This window comes from Suncus etruscus, chromosome 8 (genome assembly GCF_024139225.1).
Source record: "Suncus etruscus isolate mSunEtr1 chromosome 8, mSunEtr1.pri.cur, whole genome shotgun sequence".
Lineage (NCBI taxonomy): Eukaryota > Metazoa > Chordata > Mammalia > Eulipotyphla > Soricidae > Suncus > Suncus etruscus.
In genome coordinates, this window is record NC_064855.1 from 123,652,614 (window position 1) to 123,676,482 (window position 23,869).

Here is a 23,869-nt window from a genome sequence, read left to right on the forward strand (position 1 = left end):
GGGGAGTGATGGCAGGATACTGAGTTCTGAGCCCAGAGGTCTCAGGGGACCTGGGGGGGGGGGGGATTGCATGCCCCGGGAGGGAGGAAAATCAGCAGATGAACTCAGGGTGAGCTCCCAGGTGGAATCCTGTCGAGGGGCAGTGCCCAGCCCATGGGTGCCCTTTGCAAGGACGGAGAGGGGGAGAAGCAACTCAGAAGGGGTGGTGGTAGGAATAGACCCTTTGCAGGGTTGTAGGACCAGCCCCTGAGAGCAGCCACCGCAGAAAGGTAGGGACAGCCTCCAACCTGGCCCCACACAGGGACAGTCTCCACTGGCCCCACACAGCCTCCCACATCACCAGAGACAGACTGAGAACAAATTGGGTTCCAGGCTGCCCCTGCCTTCCCAGGCCCCATTCCCTGCAGGCCCCATCTAGTGACCTCCTGAGGACCCAGCAGCTTCTACCCCCAGGCCCTGCTCCCACACCTCTGACCCAGCTTCCTCTGCGGCTGGATCTCATTAAGGTTCCCCCCCCCCCCATTCCCAACTGTCCTCCCTTGGAGTCCAGGGTCTAGTAGCTGGGTGATGAGAACTTCCGGCCAGCATGGGGAGTCATGGGTGTGACCAGCCAGGCCAGCACAGGCACCTCTGGCCTCACTATAGGCCAGAGACCTGACTGCCCGTCACTTTCTTGCTGGTGACTAGGGCAGTGGCCCAGGACCAGCAGAAGGACAAACCCCTGAGCCGTCAGTGTTTATCTCTGCCCCAGCCTGGAGGAGCCACAGAAAGAGCCAGTTTCAGGACAGGCCTAGCTTCTTCTGTAGAGAGGCTCTGGCTGGAGGAATGGCCGGCCGCAGAGAGAAAGTCCTTCCAGCTCTCGCAGATGGGCTGTGCAGGAGGGAGATGGACAATCCATCTAACACTTGACAAGCTCCAGCCAGGACCAGTGTCATCAGCTTGAGGGTGAAGATTGGGTCAGAGCTGGGCAGAAATCAGTCAGAAAATGTTCCTGGCATCTGGCTGTTGGGCCAGTGGACACACAGAGCCCCTCAGTGCCCTCAGGATAGACTAGCTGTTGGCTCTGTTGACTAAAAATCACCAGGAGGGGCCCGGAGAGATAGCACAGCGGCGTTTGCCTTGCAAGCAGCCGATCCAGGACCAAAGGTGGTTGGTTCGAATCCCGGTGTCCCATATGGTCCCCCGTGCCTGCCAGGAGCTATTTCTGAGCAGACAGCCAGGAGTAACCCCTGAGCAATGCCGGGTGTGGCCCAAAAACCAAAAAAAAAAAAAAAATCACCAGGAGGCACCCCAGACCCCTCCCTTAGAGCCCCCTAGAACTAGGGAGAGGCCCCAAAATTTCTCTCTGAAATTTGGTTCTTTTACCTGAATGAGAAGGGTGAGGGCAGAGGGAAGGGACATCCAATTTCCGAGCAAGACTGTGGGTGGAGATAGTCACTGTGCTTTCCAGGTGGATACAGAGCTGGAGGTTTATATCTGGCACTTTATGGGTGGGACACGGCCCTGAAAGAGGCTTCTGGGGGTTTTCCGGGGGCCCCTACAGCACAGAGGACAGCCAGCTGGGTTCTACCTGCTCCCAGGGGCCCTGGTGCGCCAGACCCCGTCCGAGCCTCATTTTTGTCACTCGGGCTCAGAGCCCTAAGGTGTCCCCTCCACAGGAAAGGCCATTTCCACACGCCTGTGGCCCGGCCTCACCATTTCTCATGCAAACAGGAACACAGGAACACTGAGCACTCAGCACTCCAGACAGGATGGGCTGGAAGCTGAAGCTTAGTTTTGGAACTCTCTCCTCTCCCTGTGCAGTGGCCCCTCAAGCCCCACAAAACCTCTCTTTCAGGGCAATCGCGGACTCGGCTTCTACGGAGTAAAGGGCGAGAAGGTGAGGAGGGTGGGCGCGTGAAGGCAGTCACTGACTGACTGTCCCCGATGTGTCCTCATCGCCCAGCCCAATACCGGTGTTTACCCCGAAACCCCCTCCTGCAATGACCGGCACACACAGGACAGGCATCCCTAGGATGTATGCTGACATAGGGGTGGGGCTGGAGGAGCAGGAGGGGACAGGAGGCCAACCAGGCTCCCCCGGGCCTTTGGGGGCTCCCCACAGCCAGCATGACGGGCTCAGCCTGGCACCTACCCTGACCCACAGACCCCAAGGAATACCCCATTTCCTGGTCCTGGGGTCTGTTCCATTTGGTTCCCTGACCAGATCAGACTGGGGAGGGGCTCTGGGCTTGCATGGGGGCTCAATCATGGACCCCTCATGAGGCAGAACAAATGCTGAGGAGGGTGGGAGAGGCCCCACTTGCTGGCTGGGTCATCCAGGGAAGCCTAAATTTGACCACACGGGAGTGGGGAGTTGTGCTGGGGCCAGATGGGAGGGGAAGGGACTGCGGTCTGTCACCTCGGGGTCCCTCGAAGCTGCTTCCTGCAGCCTGGTGTCCTGGGAAAGACCAAGGAGGATCCCAGGACTCCTTCAGGATGAGGGCGGGCAGGCGGGCGGTGGGGCACCTCATAGAAAGTTGCTTCTGGCTAGTGGCCGGGGGGAGTCTCAGAAGCTCTGTGAGGGGACTCAGGCCCTTCCCTCCCCACCCCGCGACGAGCTTCCTGCATGCAGCCTGATGGGTGTCACTCAGTCGGTCGGTCAGGGCTGCCGAAGGGTGATGTGGGCAGGCGTCGCCGCCTCTGCTGCCCACCATTTCCCACTGCCCCGTGGGAGGGCCCTGGGTTCTAGGAGGTTCTGAGGTGGCGTCCTGGGGCGTCTGGCAGGTCTGTGATGTGACGCTGGGCGGGCGGGCCTGTGATGAGTGGCACGTCCCAGGGGCGCAGCCGCGGCGACTCACCTCAAGGGTTTCTCCTCAACGTGCGCAGGGCGAGATGGGCCTGCCGGGACCCAACGGGGTTCCGTCTGAGGTGCACCACGCCGTGGGCCCCACCAAGGAGGTGCTGCACCGGGAACAGTACAAGGTACCGCGCAGGCGAGCTCCCGCCGCCTCTCCGCCCTGCGCCGGGTGACACACTTACTCAGCAGGGGATGAGCAGCGCCAGCGTCGGTCTGGGGGAGCGGCCAGTGTCCAGGGGTCATTCTGTGTCCATGGGCGTCGGCGTGGTGCAAGCACAGGGAGGGGAAAGTACCGCCAACCGCCTCCAGACTCCACAGCCTGAGGGAGCCCGCGTCCAAAGGCCAACACACAGACCCAGACATTTGACAGACACATAGACAGACACACGGGTCAGACATCTGACAGATGCATGGATAGACACATGGACCCGAACACCTGACAGACACATAGATCCGAATACCTGACAGACACATGGGCCCGAACATCTCACAGACACATGGACAGACACACAGGCCCGAACATCTGACAAATACATGGAAAGACACAAGAACCCAAACATCTGAAAGACACATAGACAGACACATTGACCCAAGCATCTGACAGACACATAGACAGTTACATTGACCCAAGCATCTGACAGACACTTGGACAGATACATTGAGCCAAGCATCTGACAGACACGTGAGCAGACATGGACCCGAACAACTGACAGACACATGGACAGAAACACAGATGCGAACATCTGCCAGACACATGGACAGGCACACAGACCCAGAATCTGACAAACAGAACCAAGCATCTGACAAATGGACAGACACATAGGCCCAAATATCTGATAGATATTCAGACCCCAAAATTTAACGAATGGACAGACATAAAAGTCCAAACATCAGACACACACATGAACTCGAATGTCTGACAGACACACAGACCGAAACATCTGACAAGCAAACCAAAAAAATATGAAAAATATACAGACACATGGATCTGAAAATCAATCTGACTCATGGACCCAAACATTGGACAGACACATGAATCCAAAAATTTGGCAGACACACAGACCCACACATCTGACAGACATACGGACCCACACATTTGACAGACACATAGGCTCACACATATGCCTGATCTCAGACGCGCACACACACAACCATCCGTCCGAGCGCAGGGGCCCTGGCATATCCGACGGTCTTGCACTGGCCCCCTGAGCTCGCCAGTGTCGTCGCAGCTGGTTTGCCGCGTCCCGTCGCGTCCCCACAGGAGAGACCCTGTTTCGGGCTATGCGCGCTGTCATGAGAGTCTGCGAGGTGCACGGTCGGTGCCTTCTCACTGCACCCACACTCAGTACCTCACGGCCTTTCTTTCCTCCACAGGGCGAGAAGGGGAGCGAGGGAGACCAAGGCAAACCGGTAGGTGAGGAGCACTCAGGTGCATTTCCCCCACAGGCTCGGGAGGCCTCCATTATTTCCCTTTTTGCAAATCCGACACGAACCACGCAATACGCTGACATTTGGAGCCAAAGTGATAGTACAGTGGAGAGCCCTCGCCTTGCATGCGGATGACCTGGGTTTGATCCCCGGCATCCTATAGTGTACCCCAAGCCTGCAGAGCCAGGAGTGAACCCTAAACACCATCGAGTGTGACCTCCCAAAAAACTTTCTGGCATTTCTAAAACAAAGCCAGATTCTTCCAAAGGAGCAGGTGTGGGAGAGGACTCTAGCCTGACATGGCGGCAGGGAGCCCTTGGGAGCTTCCCCCCATCCTGTATAGGTAGGTCCCAGCTGCCCCTTCTCTCCTAGGGTTATGGCATAAAGGGTGAAGACGGCATCGTGGGATTCCCAGGAGAGCGGGTGAGCTGCCACCGTCATCCCAGCGTTCCTACTTCAGCTCCCTTTGGGGCTCTGCTCCAGCTCCCCCTTTGCACCTTGTGTCCTAGGGTCACTCAGAGGGGCGGGAACTGAGTCCTGCGGGCCTAGTGGGCTCTTGGGGGTCTCGGGCTCCCCCTTACAGTTCTGTCTGTCTGCACAGGGCCTGCCTGGATATCCTGGAGAGAAGGGTGACTCAGGACTTAGGGTAAGTGGAGTCCACATGCCCTGCTCTTGGCATGTCCATTCTGCTGACCCTCCACTCTTCCATCTGCGCTTCTTCCCAGAATCCTGAGATCAGACCTAGGAGGGCACTGTGCTCCTTCTCTCTCTCCATCTCTCTCTGTCTCTCTCTGACTCTATGTCTCTCAGTCTCTCTGTCTCTGTCTCCCCCCCCCCCCCCGTGGACTTGGGACAGTAGCCTGTGGGCTCTTTCTCTGTGGGGTCTCAGCCTTGCCTGTTCCTTGCAGGGAACCAAAGGTCGAGATGGCTACCAAGGTCCTGATGGCCGCCCGGGCCCCAGGGTGAGTCCCCCCCATATGTCCCTTGCAAGGGGTCTCCTCCCTCCCCTGCCAAGATGAGACAGGCCTAAGCATGTCTTGATCTGCCCGAGGAGGACACCCAGTTGGACCCAGGGAGAAGAGGAGGAGATTCCCTACTCGGGTCCCTGGGGATGCGGGAAGGGGAGCAGGGTAGGCTGTAGGGTCTGGGCTCCACACCCCACAGCTCAGCCAGCCACCACAGGAGGGTCAGGTAGTAGCAGGGCACTGCAAACAGGAGGAGCATGCAGTGACTGGGCACCACCCACCAGGCTACCAGGGATAAAGGGGGGGGGGGGCAGCACCTTCAGGGACCTAACGCAGAGCTGAAACGGTGGGAGCCATGTCCAGAACTCCCCCATTCTCATTCCATCTCCTTCCTGCCCCACTCCAGGGAGACCCTGGCATCCAAGGCCCACCAGGGCCCCCCGCATACTCTCCGCATCCATCCCTCGCCAAAGGTTTGTGAGCACCTCTGACATGGTCCCCGGGGTGTCCACAGGGCCAGCCTGGCTGCCTCCTCGGCTCAGCCTCGCCCCGGCGTCTCTGTGTCCACTTTCTGTGCTCCCATGTCTGGTGGCCCTGGTGGGCATCTGGTGGTACCGCAAGGGATAGGGCCAAGCTCTGGTAAGTGGAGCATCTGCTCCTTACTCAGTCAGGGTCATCTCTTTGCAGGCATGAAAGGTGAACCCGGATTTCCCGGAGCCCACGGAGAGCCAGGAAGCCGCGGTCAGCCAGGAGACCCTGGTCTCCCCGGCCTGCCAGGCACCCCTCTGGGAGAAGATGGTAACTTGGTCCTTAATATAAATTGCAATGAGTTGAGTTCTCTGCAGGGTTTGTGGGGTTTGGTCCTTGCGAAGTCCCCCAGAATCCCAGAACTGCAGATGTCCTTGAGGTCTCAGACGATGGACCCCTCATCTCGGGATGCCATGGCGCTGCCGGAATCGGGTCCCTTAACAGGGAACCACCTCACACTCTGCTACTCTGTTTGCAGATACCAAGAGGGGCTTCCCCGGAGAGATGGGGCCCAAAGGCTTCGCCGGAGAACCCGGCATCCCCGCACGGTACCCTGGACGCCCCGGAACTGATGGAAGGCCAGGGCTGCAGGGACTCCCTGGGGCTCCTGGGGCCCCCGGACCAGACGGTGAGTGTCAGGGAGCTCCAGGGCATGTGTCGGATCCAGTTGGGATGCCCAGACCTGGAGACTCATTCCGGGTTTCTGCTGGTCAGCCCGTGAGCGATGTGAGGTTGGGGTGTGCAGGCCCTGAGGTGTGGACTGGGGTCTTCCAAGTTTCTGAAGTACAGTTGGGGAGTTTGAAGCTGATGTAAGGATCTGAGTATCTCAGGGTTCTAATGTGAGAACTGGGGTGTCCCAGAGTTTGAGGTATGGATTGGGGTTTCTCAGGCCCTGAAGTGTTGACCTGGGTGTCTAAGGTAAGAACCAGATATCTCAAGGGGAGGATTGGGGGTTGTCTCTAACTTGAGAACTGGGGTGTCTCGGACTCTAAGGTGAGGATTGGGGCATCTCATGCTGAGGTGAGAATTGAGTGTCTCAAGGATGAGGACTGGGGTATCTCAGACTGAGGAAATTCGAGTGTCTCAGGTTCTGAGGTGAAAACTCCTCTAACTATAGACGCCAGTGTCGACCCCAGAACCTACGAGAAATGTCTTCTCTGGAGAATCCAAGGACACTGGATTCTGTGTCAGGAACTCTGGCATCACGTGGAAGGCAGAGCTCATGCCCTCCAGGGCCATGTTGGAGCTACTGCCTAGGAAAAGGAAGTTTCAGGTCATGGGCCTCAGCCCAGTGGAGTGCAGGCCAGAGTGCAGGCCTTCTCTGAGCGAGCCCCTCAATGAGGCCCAGCTTCTCAGCTTTCCACATTTGAAGCGCTCAACTCTGGGAATGATCAAATCTTCTAATGGGGACATCAGAGAGGTCGGGGTATGCCTGAGCAGAAAATGGGGTCACGGTCCCAAGAACCAACAGTTTTTGAAAATTGTTCATTTCTGACTCCCCAATCCACTGCTTTTTCCTCACTGCCCTCATCCGACCAAATGCTCGGGTGGACGTTGGTATCCTTTCCAACGATCGTTCCAGGAAGGCCCTGGGTGTTGGTCTAGGGGACACTGCACCATTCGCCCACCTTCTCCCCAGAGAATGGCTTGTGCATCTGCAGGGTTCGAGGAATCCTGGTGCTGGGGTCACCCAGAGACCATTTTCTTCGAGGAAGAGAGCCAGGCTCACGCACTAGTTTGCAAATTTCAGGTGCACCAGAGAAATTTAGTCCAGAAGGAAAATGCTTCTTGCAGGCCGTCAACTCGGGTTCAATCCCTGGTACCCCAGAGGGGCCTCTGAACAACACCAAGAGTCAGCCCTGAGCCAAAAAACAATTATTTATTTTTAAACTTAGATGCAGCTTTTCCCTGAAACTGTAGACACATGCAGAGACGGAGACTCACTTTCCTATTTTTACCCTCCAAGAAAGCACGTAATTTCTGAGGCAGCCACCACGCACTGCCCAGAACATCATTTGTTTCCACATAAAAGTGTTGGTTGCCAAGTTTTTTTTTCAGTCGAACATAAAGGTCAGGTCAGCCTCTGGGAGGGGAGACTGGCCACACACTGCCCACGGTCCTGACCCTTCCAGAAACCCCAGCAAGGCACAAACATACTCCTGAAACTCATCTGTTTCCCCCCTATTTTCCCACCCACTCTTCTGAGGGACCACACCCGGCGGTGCAGGGGGCTCTTCCTGCATCTGTGCTCAGCAAAAACCCCTGGTGGTGCTGGGGGGGGGGGGGGGGCGGGTCCTCTCTGGTCAACGGGTGCGAGGCCCACACCCTGACCCCCACACTAGGGCCCTCGTCCTGCATTCACCCTCCAGTCTCACGCTGGACATCGGGGCTGGATCAGGGGAGGACGGAGGAACTTAGGGTATTTCTCTGAGCTCCATCTTCCCATCTTTTCGAGGCCACTGCAGAAGCCAGTACCTTCCTCTCAAAGTCGGGGAGCATACCTAGCCCTGGGTGCTGGAGGCCGCTTCTAGGTCCGCCTTGTCTCCTTCCTGTCTCCTCCTACACCCTGCACTCTTTTCTGAGATGCCAGTAGGCAGGTGCGTGGCAGGCAGAGGATGTCTGCCAGGTGGGGTCCCTCCTGGTTCTGCCTCCTTAGGCTGCTCAGATGAGGAGACCCCATCCTGCCACCAGAGGGCACTCCTGACCGCCGGCAGAGTTCGTTCCCTTGACCGTCTTTTTTTTTTCCTTCCTGGCTCTGAGCACTGTTTATGCCCTCGGCTGTAAGCACCGTCTTGCCTTGGAGTCAGGGAGTTGGCCAGAGACCCCACTGCTCCCAGGGCCCCGATCAGCGCAGATCACGAGAGCTCCTGTGTGTTTGCTATGTGTGCTGACATGTGCTTGTGTGCTTACACGTGTGTTGTGCATGTGTTCTCCGTGCTCACCTGAAAGAGTGACATGAGGGGCAGGTCTGAAGTGGGAGGTGGGTTTGCGTTAGTTCAGTCTCATTTCTCATGTGCCTCATGGTGCGGAGGGTGGTCATTAGCCCCAGCCCCCCCACCCCCGCCTCTGCTGGACCCTGGCGCGGGCATGGCCCTTGGTGCCCCTTGGTGCCTGCCATGGCTTAGCCCTCTGCGGTTTATGCTCTGGGACTCCTTGTGTTTCGAGGCCGAGAATGAGAATGTCAGCTCAGAGCGCAGGAAGCATCAACCTGTTAATGGGCCCAGTGCTTCTTCACCCAGCAGGAGCAGAGAAGCAGGAACTGGTCACGCTCCTGCCCAGGGCCTGTGGTCTGGAGCCTGGGGGGCCCCAGAAGAGCCAATGGGCCCCCACGGCTTGGTGTTCGTAGCTCAGTGCTTATCTCTTCGCTCCTCCCCAGGTTTCCTGTTTGGACTGAAAGGAACAGAAGGAGGTGTGGGGTACCCCGGACCATCGGGGTTCCCCGGGACCCGAGGACAGAAGGGATGGAAAGGTGGGTGCCTGCTCCTCTGAGGCCCCTTTTGCTTCTCAGAAGTGAAGCAGCCTTGATGTTCCCCTGGGACAAGCAGAGCCGGCCCAGCTCACTGAGCTGGAGTCCCTGGAGCGTGTGTTTGGCTGAGGCACAGGTTTAGGGTGGTGGGGTTGCGGTAGCACCAGATTTGGATGTTTAAGAGGCTGGTGCCCCACTTCTCTGAGCACCCCAACTTCAGAAACCTCAGCCAAGCCTGAGCAGTCAGTGGGTCCCTTGGGCTTCATTCAGAGGAGGAGACAGATAGGACCCAGCCGAGCTCCCCGGATCAGAGCCCAAGGATTCTAGTAACACTCACCACTGAGCCTCTAGGCCAGATCCCATTGTCCCCTAGATTCCCATGCAGACCAGCTGCCCTGAGCCACCCCCCAACGACAGAGGACAGTCTCTGCCTTGAGGAGTGTCACCTCACTCATGGGCCCCTGTTTCGGGGCATGCAGAACCGTGCAGAGCACTGAGCCTCAGGGTCCAGGCACCTGATACCCACAGTGAGGGAACCTCTCTCCCTCTCTCTCCGCAGGGGAGGCCGGAGACTGCAGCTGTGGTGACGAGTTTACCCGAGGGCTACCGGGCCTGCCAGGACACAAAGGCTTCCCAGGCACCAGCGGGGAGCCGGGACGGAAAGGAGACGCAGGCGAGCCTGGGGCTCATGGCATCCCCGGCTTTTCAGGGTTCAAGGTGTGTGAGCCCCACTCACCACCTCCTCCTCCTCCTCCTCCTCCTCCCAGCCCACTGGAGCACCAGGGTCCCCCAAGCTGGTTCCTGGTTCAGAGCTGTGAGCCAAGACTTGCTGGGTCGAACAGGGAGGAAGGAGGTATCGGCTGCACTTAGGTGGACCCCAGAAATCACAGGCAGTGCAGGGAGGCCCAGAACTAGCCGAGACAGAAGCACTCATACGTCGTGGCGGAGAGGGTCAGGAGAGAGGCCGCAAGTATCTCTGGGGGTGATGCCAGGGCTCTGGAACCAGGGCCAGGCGGCGGATGTGGGTGACCCAGTGTGATAGGATGAGTTAAGACACAGGCTACTATCTACAGGACTCAAGCAGAGGCTTAGAGCACACTGGGGAGCACCCTACGGGGTAAAAGTGAGACCTGGGTGCAGCCTGGGTCTGAGTGGGGTCCCTGCACCCCCCCTCCCGATGCCCCTGAAGGCAGCTTCGAGGCCTTTATGTGGCCTTGGATAAAACAAGTCGCACCAGCCCAGGTCAAACACGGTTTAGACCCGGCCATGAGGGAAAGTCCCACAGCCCATGGCACAGCTGGCCATTTCTGTGAAGAGCCCTGAGTTGTGTCTAGAAGTCAGCCACCGAAGAGATGGGACAGAGTAGAGGACACTTGCCTGGCACATGGCGGACTCAGTTCCATCCCTGGCTTCCCATAGTGTGATCCCTGAGCACTGCTAAGTGTGCCCAAATAAATAGTCACAAGAAGCACGTTAGTGGCTCCTGCAGGCAGGTGTGGCCTGATGTCCCCACCTCAGGCAGAGCCCCACGGGCCCCTCGTAAGCTCCACAGATGGGCACTGGAGCTGGTGGACCTAACTTTGCAAGGCTGGCTCAGGGCATCCATTCCTGCCGAGGACAAGGCACACACATAGTGGAGTACTCCCAGCTTCCATTCTCCCGCGCTCCTGGCCTTGGAGTTGGCAGCCCGACATGGCCCAGAAATGAGCTCATGGGAGCTGCGGGCTTTGTGGAGGAGGCAGCAACCATGTTTCTCTCTGCAGGGTGCCCCTGGGGAGACTGGAGCCCCTGGGCCCAAAGGAGCAAAAGGAGACTCCAGAACCATCACCACCAAAGGTCAGCGGCTGCCCCAGGGCCAGCCATCCGTCTGTCTGTCTCTGTCTTTGGGTCTTGTCTGTCTATCTGTCTGTCTGGCAACCTGTCTCTGGTCATCCACCTGTCTGTCCGTCCATTTGTCTATCTGGCTATCCATCTGTCTGTCTATCTGTCTGTCTGCCCTCCATGGTGGCAGGGCCTAGACCCATACCCCTGCCCTCCCCAGGTGATCGGGGACAGCCAGGAGTTCCAGGTGTGCCAGGCCTAAAGGGCATGGATGGCTTCCCAGGCCGTGATGGACTCGGTGGCTTCCCAGGTCTTCCAGGCCCTCCGGTGAGTACCTTGGGCTGTGATGGCTCCTTTTCCTTCCTGTCTGTGAGCAAAAGCAGGACTTGGTCAGGAGACAGAGATCCTGGCTGGAAACCCACCAGGTGGAATGTTCTAGAAGCTGATCCTTTTGGGGGAAATGCACATTGGGGGTTGAAATGGTGTTCTACAGAGGAGTGGGACAGGGGTGGGAGGATAGGCTGGCTTTGGAGTCTCCCAGAGTTTGATAAATGTCCTATTTCCACACAGGGGGATGGCCCGAAAGGCCCTCCTGGAGACGTAGGCCAGAATGGGATTCCCGGCACTAAGGGCCTCCCTGGAGAAAGGGGCCCTCCAGGCCTGGGCCTGCCAGGCCCCAAAGGCGAGCGCGGCTTCCCTGGAGATCCAGGGGCTACCGGTATTCCGGGCTTTCCCGGCCCCCCTGGCCTGCCTGGCTCCCCAGGACAGCTCGGTAAGTGAGCCCTGCCCATCCTCTAGCTCAGACACCCCACCCTGCACGTCCGCTTGGGGGAGCACAGAGCTGGAGCCAGCCTACCCACAGGGTCCTTGGGCTGAGATTTGGGGGCGCTGCACTCTGCCCCACACACACACCCTCAGACACGCATCCCTCAGACATGGTCACCCCCAGCCTCCTCCCTCTGTCCCTGCAGACTGTGAAGATGACGGCGTGAAGAGGCCCATCGGAGGGCAGGGGCAGGCATCTGTGCAGCCAGGTATCATCTCCCAAGCCCCAGAGTCCAGCTCCCAGCCCCTGTGACCGTGTGCATAGCTGAAGAGGCCATGACTAAAGCACACCCAGGACCTCTCCAACCCCATAGACACACCAGCCCCATGAACAATCCAGGCCCGTGAACATCATCAGCTTGGGTGCCCAGGTTGCCTGTCTGCCCAGTGGGATCTTTCCAGAAACAGTTGAGGCCACAAAACTACAGCTCCGTGTGGGAGCTGTCTAGCATGGCCTCTGTCCCTTGGTTCAAATCTGGATCTCGTCCCCCCCACCGATGGGTGCCTCCTGCCCTCCTAGCAGCCTGCGGGACCTGAGCATCTCGAGGGTGTGAGGCAGAGCTGGAGGCAGAGCAGAAGCAGACGACTGGCGGGACCATAAGTGCAGTGCGAGTGGGTGGGGTGTGGGGTGGCTCTGGCTCCATCCTTGGACCCCAAGAAGAGAGAAAACTGGGCCAGAGGGGTTGCACAGCGGGGAGGGAATTTGCCTTGCAAGAGCTGACCCAGGATTGATCCCCAGCATCTCAAATGGTCCTCCGAGCCTCCCAGAAGTGATTCCTGAGCGCTGAGCCAAGAGTAGTCCCCGATCACCATTAGTGTGGTATGGCCCAAAAGCCAAAACCAAAAAAGTGCCATGGTCACTGCCGTCTGATGCCTCCTTTTCTCTCCTGCAGGCTGTGTTGGAGGACCCAAGGGTCTCCCTGGGCCCCCAGGCCCTCCTGGATCCCCAGGTAACGTGCTCCCTCCTGCTTGGACTCCATACAAATGGCAGATTCTGGGGGTGCCAGCAGTGTGTGGTGTCTGCTGGGACTCAATCTGACACTACCTGGCAGCCACAAATAGTGGGTGAGGGAAGGAGAGCTTCCCAGGCCCTGATAGGGGGGCAGGAATTGCACTTTGCCTTCCCTCTGACACAGGGGCTCGGGGCTGGCCAGAACAATGCAGTATTTCCAGGCATGACTCCGGAACTCTCAGACACTGGTAGCCCCAGATTGTGTGTGCTGAGAGTGAGAGTCTTGGGGTGCGGCTGGGAAAGCAGCCGTGTGCCTGTGGTGTGAACAGGTCATGGTGTAGCTAGTGTGGCAGGACATAGTGTGGACAGCCATACAGTGTGACAGTGTGACAGGCCACAGAATGTGTGTGACCATGCAGCGTGGACAGTATGAGGGACGGAAGCCAGGCACCCACAAAGCAGGCCCCCACCCCCCCTCTCAAGTACTCCCTGACAGCCCCCAGACTAGAGACAGCTCCATGCCACTTTCTGGGCTGCTGTTCCCATTTCCGGCTTCATTTCATGGCCTGCTCCCCGGACTTCTTGGGGGCCCTGGTTCGACATCTCTCCCAGGGTGGCGGTGGGGGGGCTAAAGGATGTTCCTTTGGGAGCATCACAGGCTCTTGACTGCTGCTTCTGATTCTTTATGACATGTGTTCCTGTTGGGGGACCCAAGAAGCAACCCCCCACCCCCGGCGGTCCAGGCTAGTGATGTGGTTTGGCCTGTCTGGGACCTGGGCTCCTAGCTGAAGGGGCAGATCTAGAATTCACTCCTTCTGCTGCCACACCTTTCCCGCCCACCGGTTTGGGGTCTCACCGGGGCCCTGTCTTGGTTTTTCAGGAATCAAAGGGCTGCCTGGCATTCAAGGCCTCTCGGGAGCCGATGGAACCCCAGGTCTCAAGGGTCTCCCCGGAGATCCCGGCCGTGAAGGGTTCCCAGGTCCTCCAGGTAAGCCAGGGAGGAACTCCCACTCCATGTAGCTCTGTGGGTCCCCCTTGCCCAGGAGAGGACAGTGAACACTAGCTGTAGAGGAGTCCACGGATGCCCATGGGCTCAGCCCCTGCTGATCCCGGGTCCCCTTCCCACAGGCAGGTGTTCCGGGCATAGCTATGGGCCATGGTTCCGGACTCAGGCTCTCCCGAGGGGGGGCACCAGATGGGGACAAAGGTCCTCCGGTCCCTCTGGGCCATGGTTCTGGGCTCAGTCACGCCTCAGGGGCCACCAGATGGGGACAGAGGTCCTCCAGGCTGGAACCATGGTTCCGGGTTCAGACATGAACTCGTGGAGAGCACTGGGTGGGGTCAAGGTCCCTTCAGACCTTGGAGGCCGTGGGCCCCCATGGCCTCCCTCAGAAACCACACCGACCCGTCTCTTGCAGGCTTCGTGGGACCCCGTGGATCCAAAGGCCTCGTCGGTCGGCCAGGCCCTGATGGCCTCCCCGGGCCCAGTGGTGTGCCAGGGCCGGCCGGCCCCCCTGGAGACAAGGGTCTTCCTGGAGAAGCCCTGGGCGCCCATCCTGGGCCCCGGGGAGATGCTGGCCTACCCGGCCACCCCGGCCTGAAGGGCGTCCCTGGAGAGAGAGGCCCGCCGGGATTCACGGGTGAGTCAGTTCGGCCCACTGCTCGTTCACAGAGTTCGGGGGTGCCGGCTTCCGGGGAGGGTTCCCCATGCACGACACTGGGAGAGGGGCTTGGGAACACCTGCCGGAGCACGGTGAGGACAGAGCCCCCGCACGCAGGGATGCTGATGGGGGCTCCCGTCTCGGGCGCCCCAACTTCTTAGGGTCCTCCCCAGAAAGCACAGCTGCTAAAGGACACCCACAGCACAGAGGGGAGCGTGTGAGCCCCAGGTGTGCGTGCGCGTGGGTGTGCATTGTGTACATGTTCTTGTGTGTGTAAGCATGCGTGTGAGCACGTCTACATGTGTAGGGTATTCATGTGTCCTTATGCGCCCACACGTGCCTTGCATGTGTTTTTGTTTCTACATGTGTGCATGTCCTGTGTGTAAGCATTACATGTCCTTGTGTGGTGTTGTGTGGGGTGTGCACGTAACCATGTGCATTACTATGCGATACATTGCACGTTCTTACGAGTGTTAATACACACATGTTTGTGCACACACACATCTGCATACATGCTCACTGTTTGTCCATCCGCAGGGAGCCAAGGCATGCCTGGAATGCCAGGACTCAAGGGCCCCTCGGGCTTCCCAGGACCGACTGGCCAGCCCGGGCTGCCAGGCCCACCAGGACAGCATGGCTTCCCCGGAGTGCCAGGCCGAGCTGGCCCCTTGGGGCTGCCAGGCGCCCCAGGCTTTGGGGGTGAGGACCTGCCCACCTTCCCCACGAACTTGGAGGAGTTGGGGAGTTGTCTACCTCGCCCTGCCCCAGCCCCCTCACACATACCTCAAGCCACGCCTGTGGGCTCTCCCTCCCGCCCCCCCCAACTTTCTTCTGGAACACCTGCTCACCCACCCAGAGATACCCCCACTTACCCTGCGTCTCCCACAGGCCTACCTGGGGAGAGAGGTGAACCTGGGGACGTTGGCATGCCAGGGCCTGTGGGCATAAAAGGAGTCTCTGGAGACAGAGGGAGCACAGGCGCCGTGGGGGAGCAAGGCCAGCCAGGCCCCTCCGGATTCAAAGGCATGGCAGGGATGCCAGGCACACCAGGGCTGAAAGGTGAGTAGGGGTCACACATCTTGGGGTACAGGACGGACCCAGGACCAGGTTGACCTGAGCCCCCAGCTGGGTGGCCAGTCCTTGAAATAACAAGCAGACTTGACTGCACAAGACCCTGCCCTCCAAAACAGCCTCTGATACCTCAGAGGGGATTGGGTGGCACCCCAGGAAGCTGTGAGGCCTCAGCGTCTCCCCATCACTGAATGACTAAACTTGGCAGATGGGTCTAAGAGTCCCCATCACTGGGCTGGTGTGTTGAGGGGCCCCATCACCAGGTAGACCTGGGAGGTCACTTGTCCCACCTTCTGATTCCTTTCTTACCCCAAGGGCCTATGGTGAAGAGCCTCAGTCAGACTTTTAGATATGCTCAGTCTCTGAGGCCCCAGTCTCTCTGAGGCCCCTTAATCTCTCAGTGTCTCTCATTCTCAGTGACCCCTCAGTCTCTCGGTGTACTCTCAGTATTTTTTATTTTATTCATTTATTTATTTATTTATTTATTTATTTATTTATTTATTTATTTATTTTGGTTTTGGGGCCATATCCAGCAGCACCCAGGAGTTACTCCTGACTCTGCACTCAGAAATCACTCCTGGCAGGCTCGGGGACCATATGGAATGCCAGGGATTGAACCTGGATCCGTCCTGGGTTGTCTGCATGCAAGGCAAACACCCTACTGCTGTGCTATCGCTCCAACCCTCCCCTCAGTATTACTCTGGCTGGCACAGACAGGTTCTGTGGAACGGGAACAGGGTTTCCTAGGGTCAGAATCTGTGTTTCCATGGAGAGGGCAGAAGACAAGCAGGGCTGAGGCAATGATTTTGTCCCTGACCCCGAACCCCTCTCTCTGCAGGGGTCAAGGGATCCCCCGGGATGGACGGCTTCCAGGGCATGCCCGGCTTCCCGGGGAGACCCGGCATACCAGGCAGCAAAGGAGAAACCGGCTTCTTTGGGGCGCCCGGACTGAAGGGCCTGGCCGGGGTGCCCGGGGCGAAAGGTAAGTCTGCTCTGCTCAGCTCAGCTCCCCATCTCGGCCACAGGACCACAAGACTCCCGCGGCCCTCCCTGCCTAGGCCTGGCTCCGCACCCTGGACTAAGGGATGATGGTTCTGTTCTCTTCCAGGTGTTCGCGGAGAGCCCGGACCCCCAGGACCACCCCCTTTCATCCAGCCTGGAATGAAGGATATCAAAGGGGAGAAAGGCGACGAGGGCCCCATGGGGCTGAAGGGGTTCCTGGGCGTGAAAGGTGAGGCCTGTCCCGACCCCGGGAGAGGCAGGGGTCTGAGGCCCCAGCCCTGTGGCACCCCCACACGGCTCAAGACTGTCCCGAAAGGTGGGAGCTAGCTGATGGGAGGACCAACGAGATGTGTCTCTGCAGGAGGCACCGGGATGCCAGGAGTGCCCGGGCTGTCAGGGATCCCTGGCATGCCGGGAAAGCCCGGCTACGTCAAAGGAATCAAGGGGGACATCGGTGTACCCGGTCTGCCTGGCTCTCCCGGCTTCCCCGGAGTGCCCGGGTCCCCTGGGATCATCGGCTTCCCAGGGTTCACAGGAAGTAGGGTGAGTGGCAGGGGTCAGGAGTCAGGGGTCAAGGGTTAAGAGCAGAGGCCAGGGTCTGACTGTGTGCTTGGCTCTGCTCCAGGGTGAAAAGGGGATCCAGGGGAGAGAGGGTCTGTTTGGGGAGGCCGGCCCCACAGGCGACTTTGGTGAGTGTGGGCATGGATGTGGGTGGCACAGGTGATTCCTGGGGGTAGGCGGAGGGTGGGCCACTCTGGGAGGGCTGAGGGGCGTCTTCACGGAAATGGTTCTCACCACTGCTCTGCCTGTCCCAGGTGACATCGGAGACACCATCAACCTGCCGGGAACCCCCGGCCTGAAGGGGGATCGTGGCACCTCGGGGATTCCAGGTACCATGGGTGGCCGGGACTCTGGGCAGTGATGATGGCATTCCCCCACCACCACCAGCACAGCCCAGCACCCTGGGAGTCCCTAAGGGGTGCTCTGAGGTGGGCCGGGAGCTGAGTCGGGAGGCCCATGTGAGCAGCAGGTGGACGCATGGGAAGTCCTGGCTGAGGCTGAGCTGTGGGGGCAGATGGTTGGCACTGGGACTCGAACCCTTCAGGGTCTGGGGCCCATCCTGAGCCGCCTCCCACTGCAGGTCGGAAGGGATTCTTCGGTCAGAAGGGTGCGGCGGGCGACATTGGCTTCCCGGGAATCACCGGCATGGCAGGCGTTCAAGGGCCCCCGGGGCTGAAAGGACAAACAGGTCAGTATCCCGCCCTGGGCCCGAGGATTCAGAGGCAGCACCTCAAGTCAGGAGCCCTCAGGATCCTCATTCAGGGCCCTGTTTGGCCAAGGCATCTTCCTGTACCCCCTAACGATGTCCAGAGAAGCACCCTGGTGGGTTTGGGGCAGACAGTTTTCCCAGAGAGTGATGGGAAGGGTCACGAGAGCGAGTGTAGCCCCCAAACCACCTGAGTGCCTGGACCCTCTGGGGACCTGGAACTGAGACCTGGATCTGGAGACAACCAAGAGCAGAGGGGTACGAGCCCCACAGCCGATCCCAAGGCAGCCTCAGGCCCTGTCCTGGGCCCCCACTTCTGTGCAGGGCACAGAATCTGAAGCAGCTCAGCCATATCAATCAGATGGAGGATGTGCGGCCACGTGTGCACCACAGGACTCACCCCTCAGGAGGGTCCTTCTGGTCTCAGGGCTCTGACTCCATGGTTTCCTCCCCCCAGGATTTCCGGGGCTCACGGGCCTCACGGGGCCTCAGGGTGAGCCCGGACGTGCTGGAGTGCCGGGAGAGAAAGGAGATTTCGGCTGGCCAGGGACTCCCGGCTTGCCAGGTAAGGGAGTCCGCCCCTGCAAGACAGGACTTCCAGGAGGGGCTCCCTTGTGCACCCTCTCGTCTGCCCCTCTACGGTTGACCCCGGCCACCAGGGAGAAAGATCAACCCAGCAGGAAGTGGTTTATCCCTGAGGGCGAAAATCCCGAGAGTGACCCCATCACTCCACACAGGCTTCCCAGGCCCCAGAGGCATCGGAGGACTCAACGGCTTGCCAGGCACCAAAGGTTTCCCAGGATCCCCAGGTACGAGGCTGGCGGGGATCAGCCCGGGGTATCCCACCCCTGAGCCCCACCCCCCCCACCCCCCGTCCGCAGGGGTGCGTGTACAGTGGTGAACAAGGCGCCTTCTCTCATCCAGGATCTGAAGGCCACGGAGACCCTGGCTTCCCCGGCCCTGTGGGAGAGAGGGGGGAGCCCGGAGAGCCCAACACCTTTCCAGGCCCTGCTGGAGACCCAGGACAGAAGGGGGAGCGAGGAATACCGGGTGAGTGGCGTGAACAGTGGGACAGCCGCAACACCCACTGGGGCCGGACGCCAGGGTCCTGGGATGTCTCTCTGCAGAAGAGGTCACACCACGGGTTCTTGCTGCAGGGAAGCGGGGTCCCCTGGGTCTTGCCCAGAACTCGTGCCACACAGCCCTAAACAGCGTCTAGTCCTTCCAGCTCCCTTTAACCCTGCGCACAGTGGCCCACTTGCTCCTTGGCTTGAGAGGATTCTGGTGATTTGGAGCCCTGTGCACGCCCCAGCCGCCCACCCCACACCCGTGTGGCTGTGCATGTGAAGGCACAGGGAGGAGCAGTCTTGGGGGCAGGGGCTGATTCTGGCCTGTTTCCCTCCCAAGGGAACCGCGGCCCAGCTGGAAGCCCCGGACACAGGGGTTTCCCCGGCATCACCCCCCAATCCAACATCTCTGGGGCACCTGGTGACGTCGGGGCCCCTGGCATCTTCGGCATGGAAGGTGAGTTGTCCTTGCCCGTGGGTCCTACAAGACCCACAGCAGCTGGACTTGGGGGCCGAGACCTGGTTCCCGATTCCAGCACAGCCCCCAGAGAGACAGATGTCTCAGCGATGGAAGATGCTCAGCAGGGTGGGATCAGGGATGGGAAGTGGGGGACACAGATGAGAGGCCACAGTGCTGCCCTGGTTTCTTGGCTGGGCCATGCGCCCCCAAGTGGCTAAAATAGGAACAGCGGGGGCCTTGCACGCACCTGAGCTGAGTTTGATCCCTACATCCCTTAGGGTCTCCTGAGCCTGCCAGGAGTGACTCCCTGAATAATAGAGCCAGGCGTAAACACTGAGTGCCACCGGGTGTGGCCCAAAAACAAAAACAAAAAACAAAACATAAAATGGGGGGCCGGAGAGATAGCATAGCAGCGTTTTCCTTGCAAGCAGCCGACCCATGACCTAAGGTGGTTGGTTCGAGTCTCGGCGTCCCATATGGTCCCCCGTGCCTGCCAGAAGCGATTTCTAAGCAGATAGCCAGGAGTAACCCCTGAGCACCGCTGGGTGTGGCCCAAAAACCAAACAAACAAACAAACAAAACATAAAATGGAAACAGCAGCCAGGAGGTGGAAATAAACTCACGGGCTGCACGTCCTGTCCTGTCCTGTATCCATAGGTTATCGGGGCCCCCCGGGCCCACCTGGATCTGCTGCACTTCCTGGAAGCAAAGGAGATGAGGGGGCCCCCGGGAACCCAGGAACCCCCGGATCCAAAGGCTGGGGTGGAGAGCCTGGCCCCCAGGGCCGGCCCGGTGTGTTTGGCCTCCCTGGAGAGAAAGGTCAGTGTCCCTCCCTGTCACTCTCCTCCTGGAATCCCCTCCTGGGGACACCCCAAAATAGGTTCTCACTGCCCTGCTCTATCCCCAGGCCCCCGTGGCGAACCGGGCTTTATGGGGAACACAGGAGCTGTGGGAAGGACCGGGGACCGAGGTCCTGCGGGCCCCAAAGGTGACCGCGGAAGGCCTGGTAAGTGGGGGTGCCTGCTGCCCCAGTGACATCACCCAATGGGGACACCGCAGAGGTCATGTGCCATCCCTAGGCCCCAGGGAGCAGATGAAGCTGGCCAGAAAAGTTCCAGAAAGTTCCTAGTGAACCTCAGCCTGCAAGTCTGAAGAGGGGTGGCAGCAGTGGCTTCCTGTGCTGATATGGCTTCCTTCTCTTCCAGGGCCTCCAGGGTCCTTGGGTTCCCCCGGGATTGTGGGGATTCCCCAGAAGATCGTCTCTGAGCCAGGACCCATGGGTCCTCAGGGTAGGCGAGGACCGCCCGGAGCACAGGGCGATATAGGACCGCAGGGACCCCCAGGAGACCCAGGTGGGAGTTCGTGTCCCTATCTCTGTCCCTTGTCCCCCTCACCCCTGCCCCATCCCGCATTCCCCATTCGTGCCCCTACCCCCTCATCCTTGTCCCATGCCCACACCTGTCTCTGCCCACACAGGGTTCCGAGGGGCTCCCGGGAAGCCTGGCGCACAGGGACGAGGAGGCGTGTCTGCCATGCCCGGATTCCGCGGTGACCCGGGGCCCATGGGCAACCAGGGGCCTATTGGCCAGGAAGGTGAGGGGTGTTCTGGGCCCCAAGACTGTTCCCTCACTGTTGCCACCCCTCCTGGGTGCACCTCACTGCCACAGACCCAGACACCCAAGGCTGGACCAGCCTCCACTGAAGTCCACGAGGGGCTCGGTGACTTTGGGAGCTCAGACTCCTCATCTAGTCTAAAAGGCAGCCCCTGGGCCGGGCCACTTCATCCCTGTGTCTGACCGGGATCCAGCCCTCCCAGCAGCTGCACTGACTGAGCCACGGCTGTGAGCAGCTCTCAGCGAGTCCTAGGACTTGTGCCATGAGGCCCTGGGGATGTCATCCTCTAAGAATGCCCGGGCTGGGCGGACCTCGGCAGGGAGGCACAGCTGAGCACTGCGGGGCAGGGACCAGCCCCCCACAGCTCAGGCCTCACAAGCATCCAAAGTCAGGAGGCTGGGAGGCTGCTGGGGTTCCTTAGGGGGAGGAAAGAGACCGGCTGGCTGATGGCTCCCTCTCACCCCCAGGAGAGCCGGGCCGCCCCGGGACCCCAGGCCTGCCGGGCATGCCAGGCCGAAGCGTGAGCATCGGCTACCTGCTGGTGAAGCACAGCCAGACGGAGCAGGAGCCTATGTGCCCCGTGGGCATGAACAAGCTGTGGAGCGGATACAGCCTGTTGTACTTTGAGGGCCAGGAGCGGGCGTTCAACCAGGACCTGGGTGCGAGCGCTGGGGGCAGGGCCACTGCCAGGGGAGTGGAGGGGCTGTACGTGGGGGCGAAGTCATGGCCAGGACCTTGAGTAGGAGTCACACGGTATCTGAGGGCAGGGATACAGGCAGAAACTGAGGGCAGAGTCACAGCAGGGCCTAGGGGTGGGGCCACATCAGGACCTGGGTGTGTTGCTGTAGGGACTGCAGCACCTTGAGACACTGTCTCGGGGTATCTGCTGTCTCCCCACTACTGTGGACTTGCCTCTTGCCCAACTGCTGAAAGGGAAGAGTATACACCAATGCGACAGGCCGCAGGCAAAGGGGCGGGCAGCCAGGGATGGGGGACACCCAACTGCCCCAGGCCTGCAAGCCCCAATGTGAAGGAGCTGGGCCGGGCCCCCAGAGGCAGCGGGGGTTTTCGGGATTGCAGCCCACTTCCCGAGGAGGACACAGGTTGGAACGGCCAGTGCTGTTCCCTGAGGTCCTTGCTCAGCCAGGGTGCCGAGGAAGCTTCCGAAAGCGGAAAGAGCCACCTTCACTCCACGCCTCCCTGCAGGTCTAGCAGGCTCCTGCCTGGCCCGCTTCAGCACTATGCCCTTCCTGTACTGCAACCCGGGCGACATCTGCTATTACGCCAGCCGCAACGACAAGTCCTACTGGCTGTCGACCACCGCCCCCCTGCCCATGATGCCCGTCTCCGAGGACGACATCAAGCCCTACATCAGCCGCTGCTCCGTATGCGAGGCCCCGGCCGTGGCCATTGCGGTGCACAGCCAGGACGTGTCCATTCCCCACTGCCCGTCGGGGTGGCGTAGCCTGTGGATTGGCTACTCCTTCCTCATGGTAGGTGGCAAAGGAGGGTGGCCCAGGGAGGAGGCCACTTGGGTTCCACAGACCACCGGGACGCCCAGGCAGGCCACGACGCAGCGTGAAGGCCGTCTGTGTTATGAGCCGTCCCTGATGCTGTGATGATGAGCAGGGTCCCTGTGGCAGGTGTAGTCAGAGTGGACACGGAGCGAGCCGGCCTGCTCACAGCCCTGTCTCCCTCCTTTCTCCCCCGTGCAGCACACAGCGGCCGGTGACGAAGGGGGCGGCCAGTCACTGGTGTCGCCGGGCAGCTGCCTGGAGGACTTCCGTGCCACGCCCTTCATCGAGTGCAACGGTGCCCGGGGCACCTGCCACTACTACGCCAACAAGTACAGCTTCTGGCTCACCACCATCGCCGAGCAGAACTTCCAGCCTTCGCCTCAGGCGGACACGCTCAAGGCGGGGCTCATCCGCACGCACATCAGCCGCTGCCAGGTGTGCATGAAGAACCTATGAGCGCTCGGTGCCTGGAGAACTTGGGAGCAGCGTGTGCCCGCAGGACATGGGAGCACCCGCGTGTGGACGGAGAACCTAGGAGCACTCAGGGTCTGAAGGACCTGGGAGCACTCGCGTGTGTCTGAAGGTCCGGTGCTCATGTCCGACCTGAAGTGCCCTCGGGCCTTGCTTGGTGCTTATTCTTGACTCAGTACCTCAGCCCTCCCCTCTCCCCCGACCTGGGGGCTCCCCACCTGGCACAGGTCCAGCACTTGGCACCACCTGTCCCCTGGGGACCCCTTTCGCCTCAGTATTAACACCCTACAGCCACGCCTCGCCCTCCTCACGGTCTCCTCCCCACTGCTCACATCCCTGCCCCCCAGCCCAGCTCCCAGCCCCATGACTCGTCAGCTCCCACATAAACTGCTCCCCGACGCCCCCTCAGAGGGCCGTTGGGGCCGCAGCCACCCAGCCATGCCTTTCCCTCTTGTGACAGTGCTCGGCCCCAACAGGTCTACTCGGCCGCCACGGAGCCTGGAAGGTGGGAAGTCACCTGTGTCCTGTGTCTGGAGGGTGGGACTCGTGCTCTGTGGGGGCAGCCCTGTCCTGTGGAACGCCTGTGAATAAATATGGTTTCGGATATTTTTAACCCCTCAAACGACCATCTGGAGTTTCTTGGGTGCTCACAGGTGTGGGCTGCAGTGCCGAGATTCGAACCCATGCCAGGATCCAGGGTCACTCGGGGCAGCAAAGCAGCCGGACACGTCACAGTTCACACACACAAGCCTCATTGTGCAACTCTGGCCCCCATCAGTCCTGTGCAGGTCCCAGCTTCCCCGCAGGGGCCCCACATCCTGCCTGAACCCAATGCCTCCCATCCAGTGCTCTTTCAGAAAGTGCCATCGTACCATGTCCCCAACAAAAGGTTCTGGTCACGGGGGCCGGAGCCAT

General features: G+C 60.0%; 1 protein-coding gene across 2 annotated transcripts in view; it reads left to right on the forward strand.

Annotated features, from left to right (window-relative positions):
- Nucleotides 1–23,063, forward strand: part of COL4A2 (collagen type IV alpha 2 chain) — an 81,098-nt gene extending 58,035 nt beyond the window's left edge. Inside the window, exons 11-47 of one of the 2 annotated variants that reach the window (XM_049778090.1) lie at nucleotides 1,838–1,879; nucleotides 2,869–2,964; nucleotides 4,214–4,249; nucleotides 4,640–4,690; nucleotides 4,869–4,913; nucleotides 5,176–5,229; nucleotides 5,639–5,705; nucleotides 5,920–6,030; nucleotides 6,239–6,388; nucleotides 9,137–9,229; nucleotides 9,786–9,943; nucleotides 10,990–11,062; nucleotides 11,268–11,374; nucleotides 11,618–11,819; nucleotides 12,019–12,081; nucleotides 12,766–12,822; nucleotides 13,705–13,812; nucleotides 14,243–14,464; nucleotides 15,023–15,184; nucleotides 15,374–15,544; nucleotides 16,395–16,538; nucleotides 16,665–16,787; nucleotides 16,920–17,101; nucleotides 17,184–17,247; nucleotides 17,374–17,448; nucleotides 17,700–17,807; nucleotides 18,283–18,390; nucleotides 18,563–18,634; nucleotides 18,750–18,875; nucleotides 19,233–19,349; nucleotides 20,010–20,171; nucleotides 20,260–20,358; nucleotides 20,558–20,704; nucleotides 20,829–20,945; nucleotides 21,434–21,625; nucleotides 22,173–22,459; nucleotides 22,682–23,063. In XM_049778090.1, the coding sequence (XP_049634047.1) occupies nucleotides 1,838–1,879; nucleotides 2,869–2,964; nucleotides 4,214–4,249; nucleotides 4,640–4,690; nucleotides 4,869–4,913; nucleotides 5,176–5,229; nucleotides 5,639–5,705; nucleotides 5,920–6,030; nucleotides 6,239–6,388; nucleotides 9,137–9,229; nucleotides 9,786–9,943; nucleotides 10,990–11,062; nucleotides 11,268–11,374; nucleotides 11,618–11,819; nucleotides 12,019–12,081; nucleotides 12,766–12,822; nucleotides 13,705–13,812; nucleotides 14,243–14,464; nucleotides 15,023–15,184; nucleotides 15,374–15,544; nucleotides 16,395–16,538; nucleotides 16,665–16,787; nucleotides 16,920–17,101; nucleotides 17,184–17,247; nucleotides 17,374–17,448; nucleotides 17,700–17,807; nucleotides 18,283–18,390; nucleotides 18,563–18,634; nucleotides 18,750–18,875; nucleotides 19,233–19,349; nucleotides 20,010–20,171; nucleotides 20,260–20,358; nucleotides 20,558–20,704; nucleotides 20,829–20,945; nucleotides 21,434–21,625; nucleotides 22,173–22,459; nucleotides 22,682–22,939 (4,449 nt within the window). In that variant the 3' untranslated portion in view covers nucleotides 22,940–23,063. The remainder of the gene's footprint in view (nucleotides 1–1,837; nucleotides 1,880–2,868; nucleotides 2,965–4,213; nucleotides 4,250–4,639; nucleotides 4,691–4,868; nucleotides 4,914–5,175; nucleotides 5,230–5,638; nucleotides 5,706–5,919; nucleotides 6,031–6,238; nucleotides 6,389–9,136; nucleotides 9,230–9,785; nucleotides 9,944–10,989; nucleotides 11,063–11,267; nucleotides 11,375–11,617; nucleotides 11,820–12,018; nucleotides 12,082–12,765; nucleotides 12,823–13,704; nucleotides 13,813–14,242; nucleotides 14,465–15,022; nucleotides 15,185–15,373; nucleotides 15,545–16,394; nucleotides 16,539–16,664; nucleotides 16,788–16,919; nucleotides 17,102–17,183; nucleotides 17,248–17,373; nucleotides 17,449–17,699; nucleotides 17,808–18,282; nucleotides 18,391–18,562; nucleotides 18,635–18,749; nucleotides 18,876–19,232; nucleotides 19,350–20,009; nucleotides 20,172–20,259; nucleotides 20,359–20,557; nucleotides 20,705–20,828; nucleotides 20,946–21,433; nucleotides 21,626–22,172; nucleotides 22,460–22,681) is intronic. The other variant, XM_049778091.1, reaches the window with a different exon arrangement.
- Nucleotides 23,064–23,869: the final 806 nt, after the last annotated feature.